Source organism: Uranotaenia lowii, chromosome 1, assembly GCF_029784155.1.
Source record: "Uranotaenia lowii strain MFRU-FL chromosome 1, ASM2978415v1, whole genome shotgun sequence".
NCBI classification, from domain to species: domain Eukaryota; kingdom Metazoa; phylum Arthropoda; class Insecta; order Diptera; family Culicidae; genus Uranotaenia; species Uranotaenia lowii.
Window position 1 is genome coordinate 107296026 of NC_073691.1, and position 11712 is coordinate 107307737.

The window sequence follows — 11712 nt, forward strand, 5'->3', positions numbered from 1 at the left end:
ACATTAAGTTTAAATACTAATCATTACAGTGGCAATTAGCTATTGATGGATTGGTCGAGAGGCTGATGAGTTTCATTGCAACCTAGAGAGCAGCGGTTCAATTCTCTAGGCGTGTAAGCAGCTTTTGTAATCAAAACAATATAATAAAAATCAATGAGATAGACCATGATAGACCGGCAACCTAGCAATCTGACATGTGGTTGTCAGAGCAATCTGTCACTCGGATTTTTTTTTCGGCGCGTAGAAGTTTCTTGACATTCTCTTAGAAGCTGAATAGCGTTCTCTACAGCCACCTAAACGAACTTGAAAGTAGCTTTAAGAACTTAAATTTTGGGCTGATTAGCATTCTCTTCAGACACAAACGAGAGCTGATTAAGCTTCTATGGAACCTTTTTAAGGGAATTCTGGTTGCTTGGGTATCTCTGTTAATGTAACTATTACGTCAAACCTTACAAAAACAATTATTAAAATCAAACATTTACTTCTTCGTAGAAAGTGACTGTATCAGGTAGAGTGATTGTTTGGTGTTAACGATTAACGTAAAACATACATAAATGGTGAAATTGAATTTGGACGATTACCTATAGCGTTAGGCCGATGACATAGTGAATACGATGCGATGCGATGCGGTGAATGCGATTCAATGCGGTGAACCACATTTGGTGAAAATGTATGTGAATCGCTTAAACCTGACATACTCAACGCGGCGAAGCACATGTCAATTTGTTCCGCCGCACGAGTTCGCGTAGGCTGCGTCCGTAAATTTTCCGCCAATTCGCATCGCATCGCACTCACTATGTCATCGGCCTTAGGCCGATGACATAGTGAATACGATGCGATGCGATGCGGTGAATGCGATTCAATGCGGTGAACCACATTTGATGAAAATGTACAAGCTCATTTTTTTCTAACCATTTCTGCCTTTTTTTGAACCGTTTTATGGTTTTTCTTGAAGAACTTCTGAAATTTTTATTTTTCATCCATAATCAATTGTTGAATTTTACCCATTTCTTGAGTTCCAATCGAAATCGCAGTAAACGGTTGAACTCGAAAGGGAAAAAGATTCTGTGTTGTTGTTTTCTAAACTTTTCGATAATGTTTTGTAAATTTAAGAGCTAAAATATTCGGGCTTTACTATTTTCCTTCTTTTATATCTGATTCCGAACAAGTTCAAAATCGAGGAATTGAGGAGTAAGTCTGAGAAGCCTTCAGATCCGGCGGAGCAAATGTAATACCGGTATGGAATAAAATTAATGCTGATATCATAACCTCTAATATCCGTTTCAAACATCTAGGTCAAACATTCTCATTCAAATCGCAATACAAACCGTGTGGTAACAGGAAATAATCCCCGAGAACAAAATAAACACTGGCTGCTAAAACATTGGTTCGCCCAGCAGTGGAAAAAAGCTGCTCCGCAAGGCTCATCAAAAACGTTGGGAACTTTTCAATGTTTGGTCTACACCTACAGCCCAGCAGGAGTCAAATCGAGGAGGGATCTATCTACAGGGTTCCGATCAATATACCGATGGCAACGGAGAGCACCACAAACGAAAATTAGACTGTCGGATCCTTGACATTATGCGCTTAGAGGTGTATTACAGGAAATTTGTGCAAGTGCTTAGGTAATTGCCAGTTAATCAGTTTTGGTCTCAAAATAAAACCCCGTTCTAAATTCCAGATAATCCGTCTCGATAAAGCTGATAGGCGTCAGCTTTATTAAACTTGGATCTTTTCCATGAATCGGCAGTAACGTAGCATAATACATTGGGAAGAGCTGTTCCAGAAAATTTACAACGTAGAGGCGAGTACGAAGCGAGCTTTGATGGGTTGCCGGTTTCCGGATCGGCCTGCATGGTGCACAGGAAGTCTGAATTTCTGTAGTGAAAATCACCGATGCACATTTTCGTCGAAACTTTTCCTAGTAGGGATCTCAGAGCGAGCCGGATACGAAAGACTCCATTCGACTGGATCTTAATTTTGGATCTTAATCATGTATTACAGGAATAAATAATGTTTCTTATACTAATACGTAATACTACGAAGTAACTAATAAATTTGGTAACTCAGATTTTGCGTTTAGATTCAAATTTAATTGAAAAACTTTTGTTAGCCTCCTTAAAGATTGAATCTGGTTCCCTTTTTTTCTGAAAAAAAGGTTGTTTTTCAACCATTATTGTCTGCGAGAGCATGTTTGAAAAATAACCATAATGCAAGTTCTCCGTTAAATCCCATTTTATGAGTTTTCAGTGAAAACTCATAAAACGACTTGATCCACAAAACTGCCATTATGGTTATTATTCAAACATTAATGGTTCAACATGGCCGAGCGTGTATGTGAATCGCTTAAACCTGACATAGGCCGATGACATAGTAAGAGCGATGCGATGCGAATTGGCGAACGCGGCCAATGCGAACTCGAGTGGCGGAACAAATTGACATCTGCTTCGCCGCGTTGAGTCAGGTCAGGTTTAAGCGATTCACATACATTTTCATCAAATGTGGTTCGCCGCATTGAATCGCATTCGCCGTTTCGCATCGCATCGCACTCACTATGTCATCGGCCATACTCAATGCGGTGAAGGAGATGTCAATTTGTTCCGCCGCTCGAGTTCGCATAGGCTGCGTCTGTAAATTTTCCGCCAATTCGCATCGCATCGCACTCACTGGGAGACTTGACTCAGCGATTTTAAACCGAATAAACGTGTGTTGCCAATTTTAGTAGGATTAAGCTGTGATTGTGCTATTTATTTTAAAATTAACCTATTTTGATCCGTACTACCAACTTGTTCGTCTTTAATTTATTACCGTGCTGTTAAAATATAGTGTGTATTGAGTGGAATGAGCATAAACTAAGCTGCCCCCGAGGGGGCAGCGGCTACAAATAAAAATGATAACCTCAAACCAGTTCATACTCCGGACGACCAAGAGATGGTAGATATCATTAAAAACATGAATGATCAACATAATCAACCCAATCAAGTAAGTCAAAACGAACCAGAAATAGAACCGATGAGAAAAATATACCAGAAATTCAATTACTGCGAAACAGATAGTAGACCATACAGAGTCATTGTAGAGAACACAGACCTAAAAAGAAGAAAATATATAAATAGGCTTCAAATTGGAATTCTATTGAATCAATTAGGCTTCGACAAATGTATCGATGACATAAAAAAGACCGGACGTAATAAAGCTACCGTTTATGTTGGGAACATGAAGGATGCCAACAGATTAGCTGACTGTCAGAGTTTACTCATAAAAGGATACAAATCGTACATCCCCAAAAAGTTTGTTACTGTAACGGGAGTTATTTCCGATATTCCTTTAGAACTGAATCCGAATGAAATTTTTGAAAATGTGATTTGTGATGTCAAAGTGGAATCAGTGTTTAGAATGACAAGGAGATATAACGAGGAAAGGATCCCAACCAACCGAGTAGGTATCGTGTTCAGAAGTAATATGTTGCCAAGGTATGTAAGATTGTTTTCTGTGATAAATCGAGTCGAACCATTCATACCACGTCCTATTATATGTTTTAAGTGTCTTAGGTACAACCATCTATCCAAAAACTGCCAAAGTTCCGTACTTAGATGTAATAACTGCACTGACGAAGCGAATGATGGACACGAGCCATGTCCAAAGATATCATATTGCTTTCACTGTAAAAAAGAGGGCCACATTACCACGGACCGGTCCTGTCCCCAGCGCAAGAAGGAATCGGAAACACTAGCGATTATGGCGAGACGAAATGTGACGTACCAAGAGGCGAGAGAGTTATTAAACATTCCAACTATCAATCAATTTGATGCACTTAGAAACGTAGAAGGCCGATGACATAGGCCGATGACATAGTGAATACGATGCGATGCGATGCGGTGAATGCGGTTCAATGCGGTGAACCACATTTGATGAAAATGTATGTGAATCGCTTAAACCTGACATACTCAACGCGGCGAAGCAGATGTCAATTTGTTCCGCCGCTTGAGTTCGCGTAGGCTGCGTCCGTAATTTTTCCGCTAATTCGCATCGCATCGCACTCACTATGTCATCGGCCATAGTGAATACGATGCGATGCGATGCGGTGAATGCGATTCAATGCGGTGAACCACATTTGATGAAAATGTATGGGAATCGCTTAAACCTGACATACTCAACGCGGCGAAGCAGATGTCAATTTGTTCCGCCGCTCGAGTTCGCGTAGGCTGCGTCCGTAAATTTTCCGCCAATTCGCATCGCATCGCACTCACTATCCCGCTTAATAATTATTCTACTAGGGCTACTAGAATTCTAGTAGCAATTCTAGTAGAATTCTACTAGAACTTCTGCAGCCAGCCAAGTCGAAAATGGCCCAGCCGATTCTACTTGGGATGAATTTTCCCGTTTCAAAATGACCATTTTGCATGTGTGCATGTGTATGTGAACGACGACCACGTGTACATGTGTGTGTGAACGCAAAACCTGTATTGCCGCCTATGCAACTTTCAGACAAAAGAAATAAAAATGAGATTCCTTAAATTTGAAGATTTTCGTTTATTTTCACCATAATAATCAACTTTTCACTCATAACACAATAACACAACTAACAATCGATCGGTGGGTAGAGCTTTTCCGACGACTGCACTTGTAGCACCGGTAATTCCGACGAAATTTTGCACTTCCACGGCCTCCGTTGCGTACTCTTCCAATGGATGGGGACTCCGTAGATCCTCCGCTTCTCAATAGTCCAATCCGTAAGGCATCCCGAGCGCCCTGGGAAGTCGATGAATGCAAAATCCGGTGCGCTGCGAATCATCCAGGCGTTCCTCATTGGGAGGGAGGATAGGAAGGGCTTTTGTGATGAAATCCTGTGCATGACGAAAAGACAAAAAGGTTACAAACAGGAAAGTTAATACTAGCTGATTAATAAGATTGATTTACTAACCTGATTTATGAGAAATCCGAGAAGGCTCCAGTTGTAGCGTTCGGCAGCCATGCTTGCGAAGAACTAAAATTTTCAGCAGCGTTTGCAGGAAAAAACATGAACCAGATGAACATTCAATGTTGCATAGGAGAATGGTTCATCTTGATTGCATATCACACAAATGAACAACATTAGGAGTAGTAGTATGTGTGACAGATTTCAGATGATGAGGTAACGCTTACAAATACAAAGACAGTTAACTGTCATAGAAGGCGGTCTAGTAGAACAATTGCTATCTGGGATGTCATCGGCCGAACCCAAGCAACATTTTAAACTCCTCAAGGTTTTATTAAATAAAACGTAGGTTTTTTAATGGGATTGAAAATGCGGTTTAGGTTGTGTAACATATTTCGTGAAGAACTCTATATAAATTGGCCTAAGGATAGCTACAGAACCATAATACAACCACATACAACCTTGTTATAAAACTCAACATAAATTCAGCATGAGTTCTAGTTTTAATTTTTATTTGGGTCTACAAGACAGATATACAACACTTACAAAACCTTGCTATACAACCTACATCCGATCAATTTGAGACGTCAAAAATTTCAAAGCCATTTGGTCGTATAAAAAGCTTATGCAAGAATAACTATTCCAAAACCAAACGAAATGTCAAAAGTTTGTTTACGGCAGTACGAATGGTAAGAACAAGAAGTTTGTTGTTTTTTCATCCGTTTGTTACCATCAGAGAGTAAATTTTTAGGATTTCATTATCAAGATATTGATTAAAATACCCTTTTTAACCATTCCGGTAGGTCATATATTCGGAGTTATGAAGCCAGTGAATCTCTTGAATAAACTGGTCGTCCTCAATTCGGCGGTTCTGTCCCGGACATACAACCATTCCCTCATTCCCGGGAGTTCATCTTTATCAAATTGCCGGTTCCGAAGGATGGTTTTTCATACAGCACCGCCACCAGAGCCGCCTGTTCAATTCCGTTGGCTGGCGGAATTGCTAAATGGGGTACCCGTGGCAAGTGGAGCCGGAAGCATCTACCGAAAGTTATTCAACTGAAATCTTCGGCCGTTTCTGTGATGTTTAATTAAATGTGATAAATTAACAATCCGTGACATAAATGTACAAGAAAAAGAAGTGAGGCAAATAATAAATTAGTTTTAAAAAGTGTCTAATGTTATTTGAAAGAATCGTAAGAATAAAATTGTTATGTTTTATGTTTTGTTATTTTGCACTGGACTCTGAAAAAGTTCCGGGAACAGTTCATTTGATCATAAGTTGCAACTCATTTTAAATAACTTTTTGGTGAAAATATATTCGATGAGAAAATATTTCAAGGTATCAATTGTCCAATGGCGATTCATTAAAATACCCATTTACCTTGGAGAAAACATTTATAAGTCCAGTTACTCTTAACTGGACTTATAAATGTTTTCTCCAAGGTAAATGGGTATTTTAATGAATCGCCATTGGACAATTGATACCTTGAAATATTTTCTCATCGAATATATTTTCACCAAAAAGTTATTTAAAATGAGATACTTGACGAAAAGCTACTTTGCCTACAAAATTTATGAAAAATACTGACGTAGGGGTGATGAATCCGGTTATCCAAATGTAAAAAAAATTATATGACTAAAATTTTTCAAATTCAGATCTTTTATTTTATAAAATCTAAGGGGCCCACGTTTTATTTAGTTGTATCTCGAAAAATCAATCGATAAATTTGGAAGCGCAATATTTTTTCCAGTCGTTAAGCAAAAAAACGAACAAATTGCCAAGTAAATTTATCGATTTCACATATACACATTTTATGTTGTAGGTTATTCAGTCAGAATATTTTTCTCAACGAAATCGATTTAAAAACCGCTGTTCAAAAATAAATATTGATGAATCTCATCCATATTGGTCACTCTAAAATAAGAAACGCCTAGAGGTATACAATGAGGTTTACCGTTTTATATTAAACCATAATGTTGCCAGTTTTCGTACTGTTCATTGTTTAATGTAATTTAAGGCGCGAAAAGATGTAATGTTTAAAGATGGTACAATAAAATCTCTCTTCAGTTTTGGTCGTCGATAAGATAAGTAGTGATTTTTATTTCCCATCCAAAAAAATGGTCTGAATCCAACATTTGGTGCCGTGACCAGGATGTAGAAAAATTTTCGCCAGGAATTCTTCAACTGCGCTGCGTTAAGAGTCCTGTTCTACAATCGAACCTTACATCGCGATAAGTGCATCAACCCTATTCGACTTGCCGTTTTGTTCCAGAACCGTTCCCACAACGACCCAACCTTTCCCGATCGTAGGCCACCGCTTGACCAAGTTCCTGTTCATAGACGATCTGGACCCACTGTTTCCCATACTGTGTTACCGTTTCCGGTCAGCTAAACGCCCCGAATGGATGGCACTGATGATCCAATATCAGCCATTCGGGGACCTGCCGTGCTGACTGTCCGGTCAGCACTCCCTTCATTCGTTCATCCGTTCATCGAAGGAAGTGTGCCGTTTACTGATCCCCCTTTGGTCAATACCCGGAGTACAAAGGAACATGACGCAGGTGCCGTCTATCCAGACCCCTGTTCCGATCCAAATTCCAGTGTCTCCGATGTTAGTGCGTACATACCTGTTCCGAAGCAATGATACCCAAGCCCATCAGCCGTGGAATATCCTGAAAATGTCCCGCTAGGAATAGTTTTAAATCAGTGTTCGATTTGATGTTTTCGTGTGTTCAGTTTGCTAGCTTAAATCTGTTTCAAAACAAAGTTAGGGTTGCTAATATTAAAACAATTGTTTTAGGTGGCCGGTATGATGAATCTCATCCATATTGGTCACTCTAAAATAAGAAACGCCTAGAGGTATACAATGAGGTTTACCGTTTTATATTAAACCATAATGTTGCCAGTTTTCGTACTGTTCATTGTTTAATGTAATTTAAGGCGCGAAAAGATGTAATGTTTAAAGATGGTACAATAAAATCTCTCTTCAGTTTTGGTCGTCGATAAGATAAGTAGTGATTTTTATTTCCCATCCAAAAAAATGGTCTGAATCCAACAAATATTCACGCAAAAAATTATCCACTCAAACAAAAATTTGACATCTTGCATCAGCTCTTGACGAAACCTCCGAGGTTGTATAAGATACTTGAAATGCGTTCTTCAGAACCTCCTGTAGGTGGGCCTTTTTACACTGACAAGTGTTTTATAAATGTTTTAATGCAGTTTATATGACTTGACGTTGTTTTATAACGCAGTTTCATAGCGAGCTAGCCGGTTAGTATAAAACCAAAATTGTTACTTGGGGAAGACTTCCCCGCTCTACCTGAAACCTTTGCTCAGGTACCCCCTTCCTGTCATAAAGTCTTGAGCCAATTATTCACAGCGTAAAGTACCGTTATATTCAAAAAAATGAGGTCTCAACACTTAAAGTGCATCTGTCAAGCCAGCTGATTGCACCGATTGCACACATACAAATGCAATCATATGCGTAGTACACAAAAAATAAAATCGCTCGCCTGTACAATACAGATTTCAACGACTTTTTGGTTGTGTGTATTGTGATCCAAGCAAGCCTGGAAAAATTATTTTTCTCAACGGCCATTTTGCTGCAGTTTTGGATGGTGGCAGTCTTTTCCACGAGAGCTGAAAAACTAAATGGTAAGATTTGAACGATTACTGCCGATATAAGCTTTAAACATTTTTACTAAATTTCAGGTGACAGCAAATAACAACTACCCTCTTGGTCAGAATAGCCGATCAGAGATGGAGGAGGATCCGGATGCCGAAATTCAAGTGGTGCATCAAATTACTGTGGGAAGAAATAGGATCTGTGGTACCGGCTGCTGCTGCAATGTTCGCGCCCAAGCGTTTTCTCGAAATGAAAGGTTCTGCTACAACTGGAACAAAACCCATTCAAAACCTTGGAAAATTGACAGTTCAGCTGCTCAATGGAGCCGTTTCCTCATGCTTGAACAGTTATTAAAACTCGTGGAGGAAGAAATTAGGATTGCACAATGATTAGGCAAAATGTAATAATGTGTAATACTGTGATATTAGAAGAGAAAAATTTAAAATTCTGTTGTTTTTAAAGCCCAAATATACTCCAATTAAGAAGAAAAATAAAAATTGCAAATAATTTTTCAAAGTTTTTTTGTATTATATTTGGATTTGAAACATCCTAGCCATGCCTACCCTAGCAAGCACACACACATATGCATTCAATTTTTGACGCACTAACCCACCAATACTATCAAACCATGACAGATGTCAACGAGAGCTGTCATTCTGAACCGGGAAAACCTTTTCAAGTAGAATCGGTTGGGCCATTTAATGCTTGAATTCAATGGGAGGAATGCTTGAAGAATGCTTGAAATCCAAGCATTCTTTCAAGCATTCCAAGCATTTATTTTGTTAAGCGGGTATTAGCCCGCTTAATAATTATTCTACTAGGGCTACTAGAATTCTAGTAGCAATTCTAGTAGAATTCTACTAGAACTTCTGCAGCCAGCCAAGTCGAAAATGGCCCAGCCGATTCTACTTGGGATGAATTTTCCCGTTTCAAAATGACCATTTTGCATGTGTGCATGTGTATGTGAACGACGACCACGTGTACATGTGTGTGTGAACGCAAAACCTGTATTGCCGCCTATGCAACTTTCAGACAAAAGAAATAAAAATGAGATTCCTTAAATTTGAAGATTTTCGTTTATTTTCACCATAATAATCAACTTTTCACTCATAACACAATAACACAACTAACAATCGATCGGTGGGTAGAGCTTTTCCGACGACTGCACTTGTAGCACCGGTAATTCCGACGAAATTTTGCACTTCCACGGCCTCCGTTGCGTACTCTTCCAATGGATGGGGACTCCGTAGATCCTCCGCTTCTCAATAGTCCAATCCGTAAGGCATCCCGAGCGCCCTGGGAAGTCGATGAATGCAAAATCCGGTGCGCTGCGAATCATCCAGGCGTTCCTCATTGGGAGGGAGGATAGGAAGGGCTTTTGTGATGAAATCCTGTGCATGACGAAAAGACAAAAAGGTTACAAACAGGAAAGTTAATACTAACTGATTAATAAGATTGATTTACTAACCTGATTTATGAGAAATCCGAGAAGGCTCCAGTTGTAGCGTTCGGCAGCCATGCTTGCGAAGAACTAAAATTTTCAGCAGCGTTTGCAGGAAAAAACATGAACCAGATGAACATTCAATGTTGCATAGGAGAATGGTTCATCTTGATTGCATATCACACAAATGAACAACATTAGGAGTAGTAGTATGTGTGACAGATTTCAGATGATGAGGTAACGCTTACAAATACAAAGACAGTTAACTGTCATAGAAGGCGGTCTAGTAGAACAATTGCTATCTGGGAGTTAGTGGAAATCAAGGGCGATCAACGAACTTCAGAAAAATGAACGAATCTACAACAAACACAAAAACCAATTTACAGAAACAAAATAAACAGTTAACAAATAATAGAAAAACAAAAACAAAAGAGATGGAAGAAGAAGAAGCAGGAGTAGCTAGTTTATTAGGTATGTCAAAAAGAGATTTTTTGAAAAAAAGGAGGCTTGAAGAAGAAGAGGGAGAACAAATTAGCAAAAAAATTAACAACAATCATCGCACTTCGGAAGCTGATAGATTTAGACACGAAATTAAAACACAAACTGTAATGAAACAAGACCATGAAACGTTGATTGCAGGTATAATAGGAAAAATTGCTAAGATTCTTCAAAATCATGGTATAGCAGGAGAAGAAATCCCGAATAGCCAAGATTATGTGGATACAATAATAAAACAACGATATTCATTCTAACAATGAATGTCAATGTAAAATTAAGATTTTTTTTAGAAGTAAAATTTGTATAAAATGGTGAAATCACCATGACTATGACAATAACTGTGAATACTACGGTAGAAACATAATAATTCACTGTATGTCTAATCCAGTAAGTGGGATTTTGAAATGAGCGTGTACCATTTGCTGTCAAATTGATTCTTTTCATTTTTGTTGCGCGCGTGTTCGCTGTTTCAAAAACAAACCAAAATTTATCCGAAGAGCTCGCTACGGTAAACGTTAATATATGGTAAGTTTTAAATATCAGATAATCAATTTAACTTCCTTGAATCTTATGTTAAATTTTTTTCAGGCGAGGTTTTGGAAAATGAGTCGCTACAAAATCCAGCTGGAGGCAGATCCGGATGTCAGCTGGAAAGTGCCTATATTCGAATTGCAGTAGTGGAGTGTAGGCTTGTGGTGGAATTAATTCCCTCAGAAACATTCGTGAACGTGAAAAGTGTAACGTGAATGAAATGGAAGATTCATGAATAAATAAATATAATTAAGAATATGAATTTTTTTTTATTTAATCAAATTATGCAAGATAAGCAAAACAATAACACCATGAAAAAACCATGAATAATTTTTTTCACCCTTAAAACAATGAAAGTAAAATGAATATCACGATTCTCTTATTAAAAAATGGAAGCTGAAATAACCATAAACTTTATCATTTTGTGTTTTGAAATGCATGGAAAAAGTCGATTTTTTCATTGTTAAGTTGCTTAACAACCCCCTTTTTTTATGGTAAATTTTGCCAGAACCATAAATTTCAATGTCAAAAACCATGAATTTGACAGTTCATTCAAGGTTTCTTGTACCATGATATTTATAGTGTCAACCATAAGATCCATGGTAGTGTGAAAATGAAATTCATGGTTTTTTCACAATGTTTTGCTATTCGGGATTACAGCCAGCATTGTTGGGGAGCTGAAAAACATTGCT

The 11712-nt window shown here is 38.4% G+C and overlaps 1 protein-coding gene and 1 long non-coding RNA gene across 8 annotated transcripts; both read left to right on the top strand.

Annotated features, from left to right (window-relative positions):
- Positions 1-925: 925 nt before the first annotated feature.
- LOC129755996 (uncharacterized) lies at positions 926-6082 on the top strand. 7 transcript variants are annotated; one of them, XR_008739370.1, is made up of 4 exons: positions 926-1237; positions 1296-1625; positions 1682-5657; positions 5722-6082. XR_008739370.1 is itself a non-coding variant. In XM_055752744.1 (3 exons), the coding sequence occupies exon 3, from the start codon at positions 2932-2934 to the stop codon at positions 3835-3837; it is 906 nt and encodes a 301-aa protein (XP_055608719.1). In that variant the 5' UTR covers positions 926-1237; positions 1296-1625; positions 1682-2931; the 3' UTR covers positions 3838-6082. The 7 variants fall into 7 exon arrangements, 5 of the variants coding, with proteins under 5 accessions (XP_055608719.1, XP_055608757.1, XP_055608750.1 ...); XR_008739371.1 differs by having other exon boundaries at positions 1682-5607; XM_055752744.1 differs by having other exon boundaries at positions 1682-6082.
- Positions 6083-10915: 4833 nt separating this feature from the next.
- LOC129753575 (uncharacterized) lies at positions 10916-11276 on the top strand. Its single transcript, XR_008738950.1, has 2 exons — positions 10916-11014; positions 11078-11276. It is a non-coding gene; the product is annotated as an uncharacterized LOC129753575 (long non-coding RNA).
- The last annotated feature ends 436 nt before the right edge of the window (positions 11277-11712 follow it).